General features: G+C 41.0%; 1 protein-coding gene across 2 annotated transcripts; it reads right to left on the minus strand.

The window, feature by feature from the left end:
- Window positions 1–55: 55 nt before the first annotated feature.
- On the minus strand, window positions 56–19,842 carry LOC6633689 (uncharacterized). 2 transcript variants are annotated; one of them, XM_002056970.4, is made up of 6 exons: window positions 19,643–19,842; window positions 9,456–10,287; window positions 5,374–5,978; window positions 4,477–4,936; window positions 4,016–4,415; window positions 56–3,111 (listed from the first exon to the last, which is right to left on the minus strand). In XM_002056970.4, exons 2-6 carry the CDS (start codon window positions 9,508–9,510, stop codon window positions 1,692–1,694), a joined length of 2,940 nt encoding a protein of 979 aa, XP_002057006.3. In that variant the 5' UTR covers window positions 9,511–10,287; window positions 19,643–19,842; the 3' UTR covers window positions 56–1,691. The 2 variants fall into 2 exon arrangements, with proteins under 2 accessions (XP_002057006.3, XP_070065128.1); XM_070209027.1 differs by having other exon boundaries at window positions 19,618–19,842.
- Between the last annotated feature and the right edge of the window lie 2,150 nt (window positions 19,843–21,992).

Below are 21,992 nucleotides of genomic sequence, written 5' to 3' on the forward strand. Positions count from 1 at the left end.
ATGACTTTTTATTCAAACTAGCCTTAAATCAAAAAACTCTTAGGCTGATCACGAATACATATACAATGGACGGCAACTTAACCAACAAACAAGTCTTCTTAGAGCCTTTTGCAGGATCTTATGATATTCTATTAAATCTTCTTAGCATATATCATCGAAAAATATACACATCTCTACTTGATCTTGCCACGGGAACTGTCGGTCGAAACTAAGTCGTTGCTTGAACAACTTTTGACTCTTAAGATACCTTGATCATATATAAATTACACATCAATACATATCTATCCTTAGTTCCTTTAATTATACCCAAAACCCATTAAAAATAGGTAAAACGGGTTTAATGTGTTTGTGCAAACGAATGTAACAGGCAGATGACCCCATAGAGTATATGTATTCTTAATCAGCATCAATAGCCAAGCCAATTTTGAGCCCAGTGTTATGTATACCGTTCAGTTTTGTATTCAGTGTTGAGTAACAGTACAAAATGGCAGAGACGAACATTTTGAATGAACTTGATGTGCTGCTTAGTTAGTATGCCCAGCTGCGAAGAACATAATGCTCTGACATATATATGTATATGCATATGTATGTTATCGAAACCAAAACCAATTTTGTCGGCCGTAATATCACACTTGAAACTGAATGCAACACTTATCGATCATCGTATACTATTCTACATATATATAATAACAAAGGCTGGAAACATTGTTTATTACAACAATATTTATCGATCAACTATAAGACATACATCTATTGGTGCCAATATTTACACTAAACGGTAAGTTCAAATATAACAATTTGCCTATCGATATTTAACTTTAAGTCGAACCAATTATCGTACTTTTTAAAACAGATAACTATAAATAACCATAATATTAAAATAGCGGCTTTTTATACGTCTTATTTATCCTTATAACATATATACTATATATAGGCCGTATTGGAAGGCGTAAGGTTCGACCTTATGTATTTGTGCTGTTACAATTCTAATAATTTCGATATTTATCGATATTTTGGAGAAAGAAATCGACATTTAAATTATTTTATTAATGCTCCCAACTTGAAAAATGTCGATCTATGCTTTAGAATCCTTGTGCTGTGTGTGGCATACGATAATCTAAGTATATTTAAAATTCGAAATCTTTTGTGTGTTATTTACCAAAAGGACGATCAGACAGACCGGCTAGATAAACTCGACTCGTCATTCTGTTATACGAATACGATCTCTGCTTTGTGCAAATCAAATTAACCCCAATTACAGCCCATTTTCAATGGAGGCTGTATTTAATAACCCTACCTACCGATGGTTCCTTTATGGAGATCCATTTAGAAGCTAAATACATCGGTTTATGTTATGCTTACCATGCTAATAATTTATTTAATTGTTCACATTATAAACTTAACGCCTAAACTTAATGCATAGAGAACTCTTTGTCAACAGCGAAACGATGTTGTGCGAATTCAATTCAAATTCCATTTAACTTTTATTTACAGTGCAAGGTGAAGCTTTTTGGTACGACGAGTCTGGGGCCCCAAAATGCGTTTGAGTTCTGGCCAGGACATTTTTTTACTCGACGAAAACGCTGAGCAGCCCCACTGTGCGCTGCAGCAGAGCTGCTCTCTGTTTATCATATCACATAGTGTTCACTTATAGCTGCGTCCCATCTCCCGACCCCTAGCGCCCAGAAACCTCAGGGACTTCGCTGCAGGCGTGCACGCCGCTGACCCTTTGCCGTGGCCTTTATCTGGCCGGCGACAGGCGGCCGATATGTGGGCAGCTCAACGAAAACGGGCCGATACTCGGGTGCCTCGGGTCGCATCGAACGCGACTCCGTGTGCAGCATATTCGTGTAATAGTTGAAGTCGTTTTGGTCTGGCTCCCGGATGGACAACGGAGCCGCCCGCCGCTGCTGGGCGGCACGACCGCGTGCCCCATTCGAGCGCAGCAAACGGAAGAGATTGCGGCGTGCCGCCTGATCCGTTGACTCTAACGAATCCGAGCTGCGGCGCTGCTGTCCGCTGCTGCTGCTGTTGCTGTTGCTGTTGCTGTTGAGAAAGGCTGCCTCCTCGTAGCGTGGTATGTAGCGAGGTTTACGGGATTCGCCGGGTCGGGCCAGTTCACGATCGTGTGGCGTCACATTGAAGCCAAAGAAGCGCGGCGCCTGCACAGATATGAGCGGCAGCAGAGTTTCCCTTGCGTAGCGCTCGGCGCGCTGCAGCAGCTCACCCAGCCGGAACGGCAGCAACTGCACCGTTTGCGGCTCCTCTGCACCGCTGGAGAGCTGTGCCATCATTTTGGGCGGCGTGGCCAGAGCGGGAGTGTCCGTGGAGCTGGCGTTGACATTGCCATCCACTGGTTCGGCCAGCTGCAGATCCTTGCCCTGTTTGGCGCGCGGTGTGGTCGCCTTGAGCACCGGCTCCACAATCTCGGACGTGTTGGCCGGATCGTGTAGATTGCGTCCACGATTGACAGCCAACCGTCGATCCTTGAGCACCGGCTCGAATATCTCGTTGATCGGCTGTTCGCCGGGCGCCAAAGCATCGGACAGACTGCGACTGGACTCGGCCGGCTCCGCTTCGGTGTTGTCCTTGTCGAGGGAATTGCCAACCAGTATGGGCTGCCAGGGCAGCTCATCCGTTTGGTCCAGCGGATAGGTTTGATTCTGTGCAAGCTTAAAGCTGGTGCCCAAATTGAATATATCCTTGCGCTGTTTCACACTCTCGACCCCATCAACGCTGGCGCTCAGACCGGACGCCTGCCCACTGGAGTCCGACTCGGGTGCGTCCGTGCTCGACGGTAATCCAGCCGGCGGCTGAGTAGTATAGGCGCCATAGTCATCCTGATTGTCCAGCTCACAGTTGCCCGCCTGCAGACGCATGCGCACGGGACTGCCGCTGCTTAGCTTGGTGCTGGGCCGGCAGAGCGAGTGGCTGCGTCCAAAGCTGTCCGTCAGCACCACCTTATCAATGTCCCAGTGGGGCAGGCCCTTCGACAGCCAGCCGCTGTATGACTTATAGTGCAGGCTAAGCGTGGTGGGAAAGCCCAGCGCTGGATGTGGCACAATAATTTTGGACACAATGTCGCCGGCAAAGAACTCCGCATCGTCCTTTCTGCAATTTCACAATGGGTAAGTCATGAACACAAGCGATATTTAAAATAAAAAATATAAAAATATAATAAGTAAAATAAAAAAAAAAAGTTATGAAGAGGCCTAGGAATAAGTCACATGCATTACATGTGCCTGAACTTATTGAAAAATGTTGATTTTTCATAAAGTTCTTAGCGAAATTCGGACATTCAGGAAATAATTGGTTGTAACCGTAAAAACGCAATTTGTCGGGAGTTTCTGATCAGGAGGCAAAAAAAAAAAAATAGGTTAAGCTTTAAAATTCATTTTATAAAAATGTTTCGACTAGTAAAAACAAGACTCATCTAGCTGACTCGAAGATAACTAGCCGAGTTTGCCAGGGTAAGAGATATACCCTGGAAAAATATGACTTCTCAAGTTGGGGTACCCGACTAGCCCTAACCCAGCACCAGGCTAAATTTTAGAAACATTCTGACTTCCTTGAAGAGCTAGGCTCTCTTAAATGCGCCTTTTCACTTTAGGAGGGGATGAGTCTGGGTATCCAAAATGTGAAATATTTCAGAGCTGTGTATCAAGCCCTAACAAAAACCAATATTTTAAAATCGATATCTATCGCTATTATGGAAATGAGACGAGATATCGATCAAATATTATAAGCTCGTTTTGCATATGACAAAGGAGAATGAAAAGTCTTAAGCTTTAATAGTTTTGGAGATTGGAGTTTTGGACCACGCTCACACGAAAGTCTCTTCAGGTCTGGCTGGATCGACTCAGCTCGAAGTGCTGGCCGAGAATATATATATACTTTATGTGTACAGAGTTGCCTCCTTCTGCCTGTTACATACAAAAGCACAAGAAGATTTAACCCTTTTGACCCATTGAAAATGGATACCAGCTGGAGCAGCAGGCAACATTTTGATACTCACTCGGATATTTCGAAGGTCTCGTTGAGGCCGCCATCGCCCTCGAGTATGGCCTCGAGGCGGCCAATGGTGCGCAGTGGCAGATCGTTGAACGAGTTGAAGATTTGTAATTGGAATTGATGAGCACAGAAGGGCTCCTCCTCGCGCGTCAGCAGATAGAGCTGACCCCGGCCGGTCGATCTATCCGCATAGTAGCCCATGTTGCCGCAGCGTGGCACACCCTCGGCCAGATCCTCATCGTCCTGGGCGCAGGGGAAGCACTTGCCCTTGAGAAAATCATCGTAGTTGGCGCACGGAAAGGCGGGAAACATGCAGCGCGGCGCCACCGAATCAATAAAGAACTTATAGGCGCGCCGATGATTGCACAGCGAACGCCCCTCCTCATCCTCCGCCGCCTGGGCAGCTGTGAAAGATGATCAGAAAGATGAGCACGCAATTGATTTGTGAACTGTGTTTGGACTTACACCAGATGAAGTCCGTAACGGCGCCTACAAACAGATTAGAGCAGCCCGTCTGGACGCGCCCGCCGTTCGGATAGTAGTCGACATGGCCCATGGGCTGCCAGGAGCCCAGGCCGCCCAATATTAGATTCTCGCCGTTCGAGTGTATGACATCCACGAATTCCGCATCGCTGCTGTCCAGCCGCACCTTCGGATGCTGCGCCTCGAATAGCGGCCCAGCCGGATCCAAGCCGGTTATGCGCGACAAGCCAGGCAGCTCGGCGCCCGCAAATCCAGAGACATGCGCCCCCAGGCTGAAGCCAATCACGTGGGTGCGCATCAGATTCAGACCCTTGTGCTGCTGCAGATGCTGCAGCAACATGGCCAACTGCTTTCCCACCAGACGCGTATTCGCCGCGGCGCGCACATAATTGGGAAAGGTAGCGCCATTCTCCCAGTCCACGCAGATGACAATGCAATCCTCCTAAAAAATAATGAAATAGAATTGAAATTAAGCATAAGATCTCAACTACAGCGCAACGAACTCGAATACTTAATCGAACAGCGTTCAAATAACCGATTCGCGCAATACGCGAAGTTCGACCCGCTCGAGTCAGCAACATGTTTGAGTCAACCGAGTAGTTCGAACGCAACCGAAATAGTTGAGCTTGCTTAATACTCGATACAACATTCAGTGGCAAATGCACTTTCAGATGTGGATACACCGCAAACCCAACTATAATTGCTACTGCTGGGAACGAATCTTTAGGCAATGAGTCACCCTTTAAGCTACTCACCACTGCATGTTAAATTTACTAGTCAGTTGTAAAACACATGTTAACTAGGATATGTAGGAAATGTTATTGCCAACCGCATCAGCTACTCACTACTGAATTTTGAATTTACAAGTCAGCTACTCACCACTGCCATCAAAGCTGTTTTCATCTCATAGATCCATACGTGCGGACAGGCGGAGCCAAAGCCGTGCACAATCACGCGCACAGAAAGTTCGTCGAAGCCCTCCAGATCATCGATAGATGGCGGCGGCGGCTTCTTTGGACTGCCGCCCATGACATTCGGTTTGTCGGTGGTCACATTCAAGCCAGGCGCAGAAGCTGTGCCCGCTGGCGCGCTGGTTGTGACCGGCGGCGTTGGCGTCTCAGATTCGCGCTTGGCCTTGGCCTTAGCCTTGGCAAACGCCGCAGTCATATTGAGAAATGACAGCTCCATGAGCGGCCGATCCGAGCGTTGACGTGTCGAGTAAAAATAGAACTTGGTATTGATCTCCTCGGGTGATGAGGGCAGCATCTCTAAATAGGCAAACGGACCGGAGTCCTCAAAGCAGCCCAGCTCCCCGTAGCAGACGCGCTTCACCGCCCGCTTGGCCCGTCCGTGCAACAGTTGGCGCTGCCGCTGCAGCTGCTCATGCGCCAGCAGTGAGGCATGCACCGCCTCGGAGAGTTCCGTAAAGTTGGCATAGCTCATCAGTGTGGGCGTGGTCGCATTGTTCGCCTTCTCGCCAAGCGCTATAATTGATGAGCAATATATGAATTTGTTCATTAATTGGCTACCATTCATTTCTATCGCACTAAAATGTGACACTTTGCAAGCGACGCACGTGCGATCGTTCGCAATAGAATGGAAATTATAGATATCTCCAAAGATAAATATAACGGCTCGAAAATGGATTGGATACGATAAAAACACCCAACACTTGATCAGACTTGTTGACTCATAAAAACTCATATCGTCGAGAGTGCGGGATTATGAGTTATATTTGAGAAAAAATCAAAGTTGTAAGTGGGCGTAAAATAATGGAAATAAATTTAAGGTGATGAGAATTGCATAGAAAGGCGATGTTCAGAAAATGGAGAGAGCGGTTCTAAGAGTGAATGTGTAAAGTCACAAAATGAGAATAAGGGAAGAGAAAAAGAAAAGACGATAACTCGACAGAAACGGAGAGAGAGAGAGAGAGAGAGAGAGAGAGAGAGTAAAGGACGAAGTCAAAAGAGAGAGCGAATGGAACTAAGAACGAAGTAGATGAAGCGACTTGTTAAACTATTTTTGTAGTCAAAATAGTATTCAACAAATAAAACGATCGCTGCCTTCTAAGAATTCTAGAACCTTTCCCAAAAAAAAAGCCATTAAAAAAGAACATAAAAATGAAAGAAAACAAAACTTGTTGGCATTTTTTTAATGGCAGGCGCGTAAAATGTTTCCATATTGTGCTTTCAGACACTGCGCCATAATTTGGAACGTGCGGATGACATAACCCCAGCACAAGCCATAAGATAGTTATGTTTTATATATATATATATATATATATATATATATATATATATATATATATATATATATATGTGGCCGTTAGCTGGAAGCGATGATAAATTACCGAGTCGTGATTGCGTTTCTTAAGTGGCCAAAAACCAAAATGACAAACACAAATCTGTCCACGCTTCGCCTCACGCCACACACGGCGTGGCAAGTGGCAATTAATATGCGTATACGATTATCATCTGGCTATAGAACAGGCAATCGGGAGACACTAAAATGGCCAATCAGGAAGAGATTGCAGCATTAGAAGTATGTCTCCGGATCCTGCTCTCTAGACTGGGCTTCTGATACAATATCACTTTTCATTATGCCATTTGTACAGAAATTATTATGATCATATTATATTTATATTCAATATGTATTTCTAGATCATGTTTCTATATCTAAATATTTATCCGCGCCTTTAACTATGGCTGTACTCATAGCTATATACTTTGCGATTTTCATAGATCTACTTTTATCTGCAACTCAATTTGCATGCATAAGACTTTATCGAAATCCGTCTCTTGAGCCACATAATTATTTGCTTCTATATTGTTGGCAATATATATATATATATATATATTCACAATCTATTTCTATACCGTCATCTTTGAAGTGCTTTTCCAGCTAATGCACAGACACAACAGCGCTAAGCACCCTACATTAATCAGCATGACGGATCTTATGGCACTTATGCAACCAAATGCATCCAAGTTTTTGAGAGACAATGGAAAACACTTTACGCTTATGACCCACACGACAGGTGCTTAAATCTAATTGCTGAAGCATTTCCCGCAGTTATGAGCGCGACTCATGACCCAGCACCAAAAGCAATAAGGAAAATCTATGATCTTTAAAAGAGTTGAGATAACACTGATATAGATAAATCTATGCAGAAATATATAAATAAAGGCATAGACGACAATATATGTTGTATGCAGAAGTAGATAAAACAGCACCATAGAAAAATCCACCGACAAGTGTGGAAAATTTACGGAAAACGTTTCGCATAAAATCTTTGTGAAAATTCATTTGAAGCGTTTTACACAGCTTTCGCAAAATGCAACCCGCTTTTATGTGCGACGTGGATCAAACATTCAAATTGATTATGCGATTTTATGCTCTTAATCGTTAAAGAAAGAAGTTAACTAACTGAAGTTAGACTCTAAACCGAATGGGTTAAAGTTTATTAAGTTTTTGTGCTAATGTATGCGACGCATCGCCGAGGATATAAAGGATTCATATTCTTGGTCAATCTGGTCTGAAGAGACCCCCGTGTGTCCATCTGTATAAGCTCATCGATCTCGGAAACTACAGAAGCTAAAGACTTTAAATATACTTCCCCTCCGATATACTGCCCTATTTCCATAATACTGATGGATATCGTTTAAATGTACATTTTTAGGCATAACTCAAAAACTTTAAGGGCTAAATACACTAAATACAAATTTTGTGCTAGGCTATAGTATAGTATACACAAGTCTATAATATATCAGACTTCATTATAAGGCATCATTTAAAAAAGCTGAAGCCTTGCGATTTGGTATTAACACATATTTTGGCGACATATTTATGCCATAAATATTTCAAACAAATCGAACAATAAACACTGAAGTTAATCAGGAACACATTTACCATAGGCTGGGCTCTGCGGAAGAAGCCATTCATCGATTTACTGGTTTTACATGTGTTCGGTTTATCTTGTAGTCAAATACTCCCGATCAGAGCACTTACGAGTTTTATTTTTCATCCAAACTCAGTTCCACGTAACTATCGGGATTATATTTAATCTCTCACGCACGGAAAATGGGTGAAAATATAGTGAAAGTAACCCTGAGCCGCGCAAGGCTGGGTAATGCCACCAAGCATGCCATACAGTCTTGAATATTACCCTGACTTGCACGGCTCAAGTTTCGTTCTTCAGATTTGTCCCATTTGCTGCTTAGTTGTTGCGAGTCTTTGAAACTTTATTAAGTGTCGCTGTTGACAGTCTTGTCGAATTTATTGCGAATCTGAAGTCCATGTTTGATAGAAACAAATGTATACTTGTTTTTTATGTAGAGGCTTTTTAGCTGTGTGTCAGACAAATTAACTTGTTGTTTCTTGGGGCGCGTTTTGTGACTTTCGTTGTTTTCATTTGCCATTTTAAAGTTGTGTCTGTGTTTTTTTTTTTTTTTTGGTATTGCAATCGCTTCTTCGACTTGTTGACTATTTCCGATTACATGTGTACACACTTTGTGTGTGTGTGTGTGTGTGTGTGTAGCTGTGGTATTCATGGCGATTGTGCAATCTGTGAAGTGTTTTGCGCGTCGCTCAATGGCAAAAATTTGTCAAGTGAAACTCGACGAAGAGGCCACATAAATTGAAAGACGCCCACAGTTGAACGGGCACTCCGCCCAACAAGCCCACCCGCTGGCCTTGCAATTGGCTGTGTGGTGGTGTTTGCGGGGGAAGGGATGTGTGGGGGGGGGGATGGTGTGCAGGGCTGTGTGTGGGTGTCACTTAAAAAGACAAAAACTTGAAAATTGAAAGCATCCTCAGTTCAAGTTAGTTGTACAATTTACGCGCACACAATAAATCAATTAGCAGAGAGGTAAAGTGTGCGTGTGTGTGTGTGCGTGTGTGTGTGTGTGCGTGTGTGTGTGTGTGTATAACTCAATTAGATAATGGAACTGGCGTCTACTTACCGCAAGTTCGAGTGCCAAGCAGCAACAGCGACAGCGTGAGGCAAATGTGTTGCATGTTGCTGTTGTTGCTGCTGTTCCTGTTGTTATTGTTGCTGTTGTTGTTGCTGTTGTTGTTGCTGTAGATTATTCAATGAGCACAGTGTCAATTAGCATTGAAACGATGAGCTCTAATAGGCTCTATTTCGCTCGCTCTCTGTTGCTGCTGAGTGTTTTTTTTTATGCCAATTGCAATTGCATTGCTCGCGTTGCTATGATTTGGGCTGCTAACGCGTCTTCTTCTTGTTCGTTAAGCTCTTTTTTATTTTTTATTTGAGTGTTATGTCTCTTTCGCTTTGGTAATAGCAATATACCATAAACAAATTCACTTTCACTTATTTGTGAACCTGCCAGCAACAGCAACAGTCGCTGCGGTCGTGACTGGTTGCCGTTTGCTGTTGACTGGTTCCTGGCCACGGCCAATGGCGTCTGCAGCGATGTCTCAGCGTCTCTCTGACTCACTGACTGACTGACTGAGCAGCGGCTGGGCTGCGGCTGTTGTTGTTGCGGGGGAGCGGCAGCTGGCCGGCCCGGGCTGCCTCTGGGGCGCTATGAACCGCGTCTGGGGCGCGTTCGTGTAATGGCGTTGACTTTGCGCTTGATTGAATTATGTGCCAGACGCGACAGCAGCAACAGTTGCTCTTGTCGTAGCTTTCACTTGAAGAGCAAGAGCAGCAACAGCAACAGCAGCAGCAGCAGCTCCAGCTCCAATTTGCTGTGATTTTAGCTATGATTGATGCTGATTGCTGCTGATTGATTGTTTATGAGCTTCGCTCTGTCTCTGCGTGTGTGTGGCCTGCAATTACAAGAAGCAATAACAATTATCAATTGCATGTTTTAGCCAAATACCAGTATGCAGGCAACAAGTGTTGTTGTTGTCGTTGTCATTGTTGTACACATTGTCAGCTGTCTGCATATTGTATAATAAGCCGGCTCGCCGACAGGATGTGCGCTAAGCGCAGCTTTGACTGCCGCTGGGCCATTGAACTTCTTATTGTCAGCTTCACTGATTCTCTAGCCAAACAAATAACAACAACGGCAATAAGCAAACAATAAAGGCAACTAATGTTAAAAGTCAAACATTGCTAACAAGCACAAGCTCAAGCGCACGCACACCTAATTTACACCATGCTACAAAATTATGGAAATGTTAATACGAACAAATATAGGCTCAATTGTTTGAAGAACTGCATCTGTTTAGAAAAGCTTGGAAATAATTTTATATAGAAGCTTTATATCTGACCTATCGTATCCATTGGTAGCAAATAACAAAGCTCTGAATGTTAATCAAAAATATATATACATATATATATGCATAATTTATGATCTTGTAAATGTCTCACTCGATCTGACAGAACTCGAATACAACCTTCTATAAAAATGCAACATAATATATTACAGTCTATGTTCACACAAAATCTAAAAAAAATCGTACATAATTAATTAATCCATCAATATAGAAGTCATATGTGACTTCTTTTATCCAAACAATTTACGCGCATAACCCAGTTTTTTCACATGTAACTTTTGTAAACAAATACGTCAACGCTGGGTAAATAAGATGTAACTGCTTTAACATAATTTAACAGCTGGTTAAATACGGCTGGCAAATGTTAAGATTGTGTGCATAGGTGCATAGGTATGGCAACACCTTGCCAATAAATGTGTGGCAACGCTTCAATGACAAGCCATTTCATTGAGTTGGCGCTTGCTTTTCCCTTTTTGCTCTTTTGTCTAGCAAATTTCAAGTTTTTTAAGATGTGCGCCACAAATCGACTACTAAAGTTACAAAACTTATATTAAACATTTATTTCACAGTTTAAAGTCGTGGGGCAAACATGATATGGCAACGCTGCACTTGTCAAATGTTGACAGTTAGCTAACGTTACAATGTTTAACAACAAATTTTTTCAATTGTTAACTTTGAGGGAAGCGTTATCAAAGGGAACTAATAAGACATTTTTATTAGCCCAATGACTTTAAAAAATCATAAAAGTACTTTTCTATGCTGAAAATTCCACAAGTATATATTATTTTAATAATAAAATATCGTAAATCATGTTTAATAAATTCCTCTTCAGAAATTCGACTTTTTCCAGATTATAATTAGAAAGGTAACAACATATTATTACAAACAATTTCCAAATGATTTTTCGGACTTACTGTAGAAAAATCGAATAACTCAAGTCTTTGAAGATGATTTCCTTTTGAAACCTTGTGCTATAGCGGATTGATTTTCTAATTGTTGTTTTGAATGTGCTCTTAATCAGATTGTCCATTTATATCTAAAATATATGAATAGTTTTATTTTCTATGTTGCATAGTGTAATTCCAGAGTTGAGTTAAACATTAAACGTTGAACATTGGAAGTTGAATGTGCACATTTGGGTTAGCAGCACACGGCAGTCAAAAAGCATAAAAATAAATGATTTTACAAAAAAATGAATACAACAAAAGCACAAAAAATCAGATCTTGTCATCTAGTTTTTTGTTGTTTTTGCTTTTTTTTTTGTCGAGTTTTTAGCTAATTTCGAGAGAAGAAACTGAGTCAATTAAGCGGGAGACTGCGGACCGCGATACGAAAACTGGGTGTCATCTAACGAAAGTGAAAACTTTGAGCGTGATGGAAAGAAAAAACCTGCTAAGCGCTTAAGATAATAAAAACTGAAACCAAATATTGTTAACAGCATTGAAAACTGTAGATTGATTGATTTATTGATCTATTGAGTGCACAGCAAATCTTCACTGAGCTTCACTTTCATTCGAGCCGTGACTTATCAATTAGCATACGAGCCAACTATTAGGCAAGCTCTTCAAATGGAAGATAAATAAGCCAGAAGCATTATTTACTTTGGCTCCAATGCCCTCCAAGAAGCTCTTCTTAATTAATTAATTATGCGCTTGAGCTTGAGTTAATTTAAGCTAATTTTGTCGTTAAAGGTCGCATGGTGAGACAATACTTCTCTATGTTTGTTTAAGACCAAATCAAGTTGATTCATCCACCTTTTCAAATACATACTTCATTTATTATTAAAATTTAAACGGCGCAATAAATGTTTAAGTAATGTTAACATTAAACTGTTGACGTACTGCTGTTATCTTTTTTACATGGAAAACTTGAGCAGCGTAGTTTTTTATAAGCAGCTTGGCAATGAAATCTGATAAAATATTGCCTTGTTTTGAATTATATGCAATAGTTTTTAGGAATTCTTAAAGAAATCACTAACTAATGAATGCAAAGTGAGCTAACATTCAATTTTTTCAAAACAAAAACCTTTGTGTATACATGGAAAACCCGAAGCAGTTCCCAGGAGTACAGTCAATTTAAACAGCCTACGGTAAATCATTCTCAGAAAATTAGACTTTAAGCTAATTGGTTACATAACATGCCGAAGAGCTTACTGTTATTGTAATACCTTAACAGCGGCTTAACATAGCGCTTGAGTGGGTTAGCTGCAATCAGTTGTCAAGCAGTGCAATGTTGTTTTACTAATCAGCCAAACATAACATGCAGCATCATCAAAAAACACCCAGAGCCTGTAACAAGTTTTGAAAGACTGCAGCCTGTGCTCTGGCATCTTGATTAACATGCTGTTAACAGCTGTTAACTTAACAGCGCTCGCTAGCTAGTCATTCATTCACAAACAGTTGACAAACTTAAAAAAGACAATCGCATTGTTTGACGGTTCGTGCGGATCCATCAATCAATGGCAAGACTTGCGGCCACCCGCAATTCCACAGCGTGGAAATGCGAAACGAATGAAGCGTAAAGAGCACGGCCAAAGGGATGCAGCTACAAATGGGCTTAAAAGAAATGCATTTGTCGCGCTGGGAAAGCGAAAGATACGCCAACACATTGTCAGCAAATAGACAAAATGGAAAGTGTCTGTTAATAATGCTTCTAAAGCGGCTTTCGCACGACTTCTACAACGACTTAAACTGTCTCAGCCTCAGTCTGGCAGTTCATCAGCGCGTCAGACCAGCTGCCACTTTCAAATAGATTAACCCAATTTGGGTGCTGGGTCCGCTTTCAGCTGCCGCCAGCCGCGAGCTGCCAGTTGCGCTCATTTTCGCATTTGCGGCTAATTCTGCTCATTAAATACAAACGGCGCGTCGGTCCGATAAATGGACGCCAATATGCAAGTGCCGCTCGTCCAGAACTGACAGCTCATCCATTCCCCCATTGGAAAGCCAAGAGAGTTGCTGTGAAATCAAAAGCTAGAGACGAAATCGAACCATGCCAAAAGAAAAGCACAAAGCCGCGTTTTGCACAGCTAACAGCCAAGAAACGAAAGTGTTGGGCATGCTACACGAGCAGATGCCCTCTAACTGCAGCTAAAGTATGATATGCTATCTAAGCTAGTAGAGACGAAAAATTAAGAATTACCTCGGCATGCCGAATATTTAATACCCTTTTAGACTATTGCCACAGGGCAGTAACAACTCGGCTGTTGATGCTGATCTAGAATATTTATACAAGATGCGACTATCAATCGTTAGCCCAAAGATTTATAACATAAATAACATTTGGAGGGAATGCGCTAATAAGTCAACTTTTGTATAAGCATAATACTTAATTTCGAAAATGAAATATGAACGCATGAATCGTACCTTAAATCAAGCCTAAATAGTCAAAAAAAAAAAAAGCCAACAATCAACCAGTTTTAAAGAAAGAGGAAAACCCTGCCCGAAAGTCCAAATATACCTGGACTCCCAACCATTGCATTTAGCTTCCAAGCTGTAAGGTGTATTTCGCAAAGTCATTAAAAACGTTTTCAGTTTGTCCTTGCACAAATCTTAAAAAGAATTGTGCGAAACTTGAAACTTTCCCTTAAAATAAAACCCATTTGAGCCACGCTTTTCAACTCAACGATATTTCAAATGAATTTACAGTCGAACGGAGGATAAGCAAAAGAATTTCTAAAAACAGTTTTTCACGTTTTTTCCCCACTTTCAGATGGAATTCGCCAAAGAATAGAATAACTACATAACTTTAATCAGTCTGCACAAACAGTTATAAAAAGATATGGATTCATATATATATATATATCTACATCTGGAAGTTGCAAGGTAAAACAAACATATCTTTTATATCTTATATATTGCTTGTGTAGTTTTGAATTAACACTTGTTGCCTGTTGGCTGCTGCTTGCAACATTTTATAATAACCCATTCTTGACCAATATTTATGGCATCGTGGATACAAATAGGAACCGACACACACACACACACACACACACGCAAGCAAGACAATGCATTTGCTTTGTGCCAACTTTTGGGCAATCGTTTTTGATCGATTTGTCTGACTACTGTGTGTGCGTGTGTGTGTGTGTGTGTGTGTGTGTGCGTGCCATTTTATTGCCAGCAATCGCAGACATTTTTATTTGCTGGCTTGCAATACGAAAGACTTAGGCAACGAACTTGCAGTCGCTGGCGCGCAGCCAAAATAAACGAAAAATAAACGAAAACAAAAAAACAATAAAGTAAGTAAATAAACGAAAAATGTTCAAATTTCCTTAGCCAATTTTCGCATGACAGCAGCAGAGGCGAGTCGCATAAATAGTTTCCTGTTTGTTACGACGGACTCGACAACCAAAAAAAAAAAAAAAAATAACCAAAGAAAAAAATGCAAAAAGGGAGGCAGCCAACGGGCGCTGGACAACAACAACAACAAGAAAATATGATAAAAAACCAGCGGCGCATGAAGTTTCCGCCGTTACATTAAAGTTTTTTTTTCTTTATTTTTTTTTTATACATTTCGTTGTTGTAAGTTTTAGTTATATACAATTAGTTGCTTCTAATATTGTTACCCATTGTCGTCGCAGCTGTTGTTGTTGTTGTTGTTGTTGCATTAATTTTTCACAAGAATTTCCACAGTGGCACACTCATTGTCCATGCACTGCATGCAATCGAGAGGAAGAAGCACAGGCAGCAGAAGAAGCCGAAAAGACAATGCGCCATAAATCAACTAACGGGGGGGCTGTGGAAAACCCAACCAACGGTAAAATGCAATGAGACAACAACAGCAACAGCAACAACAGCAACGATAACAATTACACACCCATATGCAATGGCACATACGTATGTGACCCACTTTTATGGGCCAGATATTCCAGGCTCCGTCTGCCCAGCAAACAGTTATGGCCCAGAACCGAAAACTAAGCGCTGGGCGAGATGAGAATAGAGAGACAGGGTGAGAAAGAGAGCGAGAGGGGGAGAGTAAGGGAGAGACACAGACAAACAGACATAGAGAGAGAGAGACAGAGAGGGGAAGTAAGGAATGGAGAACATGTCAAGTGGGCTTCATGAAAGCGTGGGATGCGACTCGAGTGCCGCAAGGCAAGCAATTTGTATGCCCTTTTACGAGGGTATTATGAATTTAATACATAATATGTGACATCAGAAATAACAAATATATATTGTATGCGATATATATGTACTGCGACTCGAGATAGGCACGATAAGCAGGGTTTCGATAAAGATGATCGATTTCACGAATATGCGTAAAGTTATCGATAATTCGAAACAAAAGTGATTTACATTAAGAGTATCAAGTATATCAACATATATATATATATATATATATATATATATATATATATTATATTCTATATTTTGTGATATTCTTTTTTTGCTCTTCCCAACATATCGGAATGGCCATCGATAATTTGCGCCGTTGCCATGAAATCGATAAAAATCTATATCGAAAGCTGGTTTCTGGAGCCTATCTCAGGATGGGGCATGCATGCATGTGTGTGTATGTATGTGTGTGGATGTCGTATATGTATCAAAGAAAGTCGAAATAATTGTATAACATAGGGATGCAGGGTAGTAGCTAGTCGGCCACTGCCCAGCCGAACACTCTTGTTATTTGAAATTATTGCCAAGAGCATTTAAAGTTCGTCAGCGCGAGCCCAACAACTCTTTGGCCACATGGCCCAATTTGTCACGTACTGAAATGTTAGAAGATACTCCTCCAATTACGGATCTCTCATGATGTTGCCTTCGCGGCTGAATGTCTTTGGGTCTTTGTGACCGCAATGTCTCCGGTTGCCCAACCCCAAGCCAAACAATCGCTGATAGCGAAACAGTTGCCCCATCGACCCCAATAGGCAAGTGCAGTGCACTGGATCTCTGCTAGCGAAGCGACAGAATTAATCATAGATAATTGTTGGACTGAGTGCTGGCTAATTATGGCATTAATTGTTGGTCAGCTGTAGATCTAGATAGATGACCTCTGCTGTAGAAAGCCAAAGGGAACGAGCGCAACATTAAAAGACATCTGACCGGATGTTGGCAAAGAACTGCGCTTATAATTCTCAAATGGTTTTAGCACGACTTCAGTTAATTGGTTTGTGATACACAAAGTAAAAGTTAATTATCTTAAACGGAGCTGATGAGACGCAACTGTATATATATGTGTGTATGTTCTTAATATATTCTATATATAGACCAGAAGCAGGTATTTAAACCATGCTTGGGCTAGGTTAGTATAGAACGCTTTCCTGTTAGCCTTTCCACCTAGATCCAAAGTGCACAACATTATTTCCAGACAGGCACAGCACGAAGACGCTTGTGCTTAAACCGATTGGGAATTGGACTGCTGTGTGCCTTCTTTGGCAATTCTTTCGATTAATAATTTCCATTGCTAGAACTCGCAACTTTTGGCAGAGAGTAATTTGCTTTCACTGCCTTCAAAGAAGGCATATACAAAACTACGTGAGACAAGAGAGATGACAGACAGAAGGAATAAGTATAAGAGAAGTGTTGTTCAGCATTTGTTGACTGGGGTTAAAAGAAATTACCCGGCGTCGTCCGGCTAAAATGTATAGCATAGGAAATGCAAGTGGCAAAGAACAAACTTTCGTCTAAATTTATTTTAAAAATAACCCTAAGGCAAAATGTATTTGTGCTAATGTATGCAGCATCTCCAACCCCATTATATGTATATATATATGCTTGATCAGCATAAATCTGTCCGTTCATTCGTTCGTCCGTCCGTCTGCCCTTCCGTCTGTCTGTATATATGAGCGCGTCAATCTCAGAACCTACTAGAGCTAGAGACCTGAACTTGAAGAAGGTTGGTTCAGGGTGTCCCCTAGCCGGGCACTTGTCTTATTTACAATTACAAGCAGAATGTTGTCTGTTGTCCTCTCAGGACTGCGAACTCTAAGCTTCGTCACAGTCTGCCGCCCATTAACCGAGAATTTGTCTACTTTACAGTGTTTTGACTGTCTCTTCTTGACTCGGCAAATATTTGAACGTTGCTTATTATGCTTAACACTCCAGACAAGGTTCAAGGGAAGGCGTTTAAAGTGCACGCTCGTAATATTTTAAATAAAGTTAAGCTGAAAATCTTGTTTTCCTGTTTAAATCGTTTGGTTCCAATGCTTGAGCCCAGTTACTCACATATAGCTTATCCATTTACGAGACGATTTTCAAGTGGAGAGAAAAAAAAAACAAAAAACAAGCAATTTGAAAGCTGTGAGCTGTGATTTTCCCCCCACTTGGTGCGCCCAATTGACTGACGACCTTGCTAATGTCAACAAGCACAACAACAACAACAACAACAACAACAAGTGCAACATTAACAACAACAACAACAACAACAACAACAACGGGGCTCAATCATTGACCGTTTACAGCACTCAAATTATGTTAAGTCGCATTATTCAAAGGCGACAACAACGGCCATAAATTGTTTAACTAAAATTAAAATGTTTTGTGAATGACATTGAAGGAATTTATGCACTTTAATTGAATACAATTTTTGACATAAATGCCATTAATATACCCTGTAAACGGGCAACTGTGTTGGCAAATGTTTTAGAAGTGCAACTGGACGCTCGCTGTGCAAATGAATGCCCAAGCAAGGTCAACAGCTGCAGCCAATCTATGTGAACTCAGTATCAAGTTCTGCTAGCCTTAAAAAATTTGGTAGGTAGCTTCACATAGACCTAAAGCTCGTGCATATATGCAGAACTTGGCCTAGAAGTGCAAAATCCTCGAGATAAACTGAACACTGAGCCAAAATTAGAATCGTTTTGTACAGGCAAATCTGTTATAGATCTGTTATAGTTAGAGCCTGAAAATTTGGTATGTAGCATATAACATAGACCTAAAGCACGTGACTGTAGGAAAAACTTAGTATCAAAGTGGAAAATCCTCGAGATTACCTAAGTATGAAAAAGTAACGTAAAGCAGTACCTTTGCAGGGTATCTGCGAGTTGAGCACGCTGCATTTACAGCTGCTACAAGTTTTTTTTTGTAGTTGTTGTTGTTGTTGTTGTTTCTAGTTTAGTTTGCAGTTTTGTTGATTTAGACTTTACACCATGGAATTTGTTGTGCGCCGACGTCTGAATGGGCTGCCTTTTGTCTTTTCGTCTCTCGCGCTCTCTGCAATTCGTGTCAATGTCAGCATGATTGTTTTTTTTTTGTTCGTATTATTTATTTCTTTATTAAATTATTGCTTTTTATTGTTGTTGTTTTGTTGCACACACTGCAGGCTGGCGGGTAAGGGGGGCGTGGCATGTAATGCGCTCGGCAAACGAGTTTGAAGCGACAACAACAACAAATATGCATAATAGCAACAACAGTAACAACTGCAGCAAGCAGTGCAGGCAAGCAGTGAGCAAAAGACTGAGGCGACAAACTTGAAGCTGGCAGCAAGTGCAGCAAAGAAAACTAATTAAAAAAAAAATGTATATATGTATATAAAATGTTTAGAAAAAAAGCTGATAAACAACATATTTAAATGATGAGATTTTTAATTTGTTTTTGCTGTGATATTGTGATAAGCAAAGTATGCCAACAACAACAACACCAACAACAAGAGCGGCTGCGGCTGCTGCTTCTTCTGCTTTGGCGGCCGGGCTCCGTTAACAGTTTCACTTGAAGCGCGTGAAAGTTGTGCTTCATAACAAAAAAAACAAAAAAACAAAAATTAAAAAAAAAAAAACGACAACCTACACACACGCACACACACAGAGAGAGAGACGCCGACACAATTGAAAGACAAAAGTACCAAAAAGGGCAAGCCAAAGCCGCAAACACAAAAATGCAAGCGCAAAACAAAAAGTATAAATTATAAAAAAAAAAAAAAAAAACATAAACAAAACAAACAAACCAAAACACAAGCTGCAATTACGCACTTTTTTCACTGCCTTTCGTCAATCTATTTTCGAAAACTTGCGCAAAGCATAAACCGACAACAACAACAAATATCTTTAGATGCAGCGCATAAAACGCAAACGTTGCAAATTGGCCGCAAGAAAAACCGTAAGAAAACAGGAAAAAAAAAATCAACAAAATATATACACACACGAAATGCCGACTTGAACCGCAACGCGCCGCGGCTGAAGATCAACTGAAACGGCGATCGAAGCCGAAACGAAGCCGAAACGCGTTGCGCGATTCGCGCAAAACCCGAAACAGCAGCCAGCAAGTGCGAACAGTGTTGCCGCCTTAGCTATTTTCCAGCTAAATGTGGCTGTGCTCAGCGTGTGTACTGCTTTAACTGCTTGTTGTTTGCAATTCTTGGTTTGGCCATTTTCTTGTTGTGTTATTTATTTTTTCTCATCAGCTATTTTTCTTAAACTTTTTGGCACGCAATTATGACTTATGACTGTTTTTTATTAGCTCATATTAAATACTTTTTTAAAGCTTATTTTGTTTTTTGCTTTTTTTTAATGTCTTCTTTTGAATATTTTTTAGCTATATTCCTCACACCGCAAATGGACTTATTTATGCATGTAAGTCACATATTTATTGTTATTGTTACTGTTTTTATTTTGTTGGCATTTTTGGCTTGTTTCAGCTATTTATTTTTTTTAAGCCATTTTAACAGTGTGTATTGTAGCTCATATTTTGATATTCTTTTTTTTTTTTGCTATTTTGGATGTCTTGATTTTGCAATTAAGCCGCGTGTTTGTTTTTTTATTTATTGGGTTTGCTTTTGCAATTTTGGTTGCCCTTATTTAGCGTTTTTTAATTAGTTTCTAGCTATTTCGTATCTCCTTTCCTTGGGTATTTTTATATTTTTAGCTATTTCGAAAACTCTTTGGTACCAGAATGGAACTAGAGTGAACCTTTCCAAAAGTTTTAAGGAAAACTACGCAGAAAGAAAAGGCAGCTCTTTCTCTCGTTACTTGCCAGCCAATCTAATTCAGCTTGTTTTAGCTATTTAGGGCATTCGATTTAGCTAGTTTTTTGAAGAGCGACAGCTGGCAACACTGGCGGCAAAAGCGGCAGCATGCCACGGCAAGCAGTCGTGCCTGTCGCTGCTAGTCGCAGCGCTGCCAGACTGTCCACAGACGTCGTCGCCATTCGCAGCACGTACGATTGCAAAAAGCCAAGAGGAGAAATAATATATATATACATATAAAAAAAAAAAAGTTGAATGTAAATATAAAAAACTAAAGCGTATTGCCACAGTCGACGTCCGCTTCGGCTGTGCATTCGCTGCATTTAGGGCCCAAATAACGAATTGGCCTAAAAACAACGACTTCAATTGGCTCGAACCGAGATCGAAGCACGCGCCGCTCCGTTGCGCACAGAAAGTTCTAATTTGACCCACTTTAATGCCGGCTCGCAAATGTTAACACGCTCCAAAAAAAGAGTAGTAAAAGTGCTCCAGTCGAAAGTGCCCGACCAGCGGATACCCTGTACACAAAGGCGCGCTCTCCTCGAAAGCCGTTTAACACTGCACTGCTTCTTGTCTTTAGCATATGCCCTATATATACTACATATGGGAAATGTAGTTTAGATTAACTTCGGTGCTTAGAGTCCGATCTTTTCTTCTTTCCTTTAGCCTGTACCCTATAAACATGCTACATATGCGAATTGTAGTTTAGATTAACTTCGGTGCTTAGAGTCCGATCTATACCAAATTTTCGGGGCACCAAAGCGCAAGGCTCATTCTTTGCAAATAATTTTTTTTCATTAAGTTTTTAGAGGCGCAAGATATCCAAAAGATGGGAAACTACACACGTGTGTATACTATAGGAGCGAAGTTTGGCGCATCCAGCTCTTGTAACTTTTGAAATATGCTAAAAAAAAACCACGTTGCCAAATCGATTTTTATAGATTTTATGTGAGAAATTTCCTTGCAGCTGCAGCTAAACACGCGCAGCTGACTTCCTTTTGCCTTTTAGATATATATGCATATTAGCACATAGACCAATATACCCTTTTATGTTAGGCATTTGCAATGGGTATTGCACACAAAATTTGATTTATGTACCTCGTTGACGTCGCTTGCACGGGGTATTTTCAGCAGGCCAGCCATCTATCTGTCTCGCTCTAAACCATAAAATATTAAAATATCAGTGCATTTGCCTGTGACACTTTCCACGGGCACTTTTTAGAGACATCTTTAAAAGCTAAGGCCAATAAAGCTCGAGTTTTTTTCGAGGTTTTTTGTATTTGACATTCTGTAAATCAATCCCAAATAAGATACCTACTCTCTATACAATTTAAACTACTATGGTAACTGTAAGGCTA

Source organism: Drosophila virilis, chromosome X (genome assembly GCF_030788295.1).
Source record: "Drosophila virilis strain 15010-1051.87 chromosome X, Dvir_AGI_RSII-ME, whole genome shotgun sequence".
Taxonomy (NCBI): domain Eukaryota; kingdom Metazoa; phylum Arthropoda; class Insecta; order Diptera; family Drosophilidae; genus Drosophila; species Drosophila virilis.

Bases quoted from the DNA above. Each gene is read 5' to 3' on its own strand.
- LOC6633689 (XM_002056970.4), bottom strand. From the start codon at position 9,510: ATGCAACACATTTGCCTCACGCTGTCGCTGTTGCTGCTTGGCACTCGA. The intron at 4,937-5,373 runs GTGAGTAGCTGA...ATTATTTTTTAG, and splicing joins AAACAGCTTTGATGGCAGTG to GAGGATTGCATTGTCATCTG. The intron at 4,416-4,476 runs GTAAGTCCAAAC...CATCTTTCACAG, and splicing joins CGTTACGGACTTCATCTGGT to CTGCCCAGGCGGCGGAGGAT.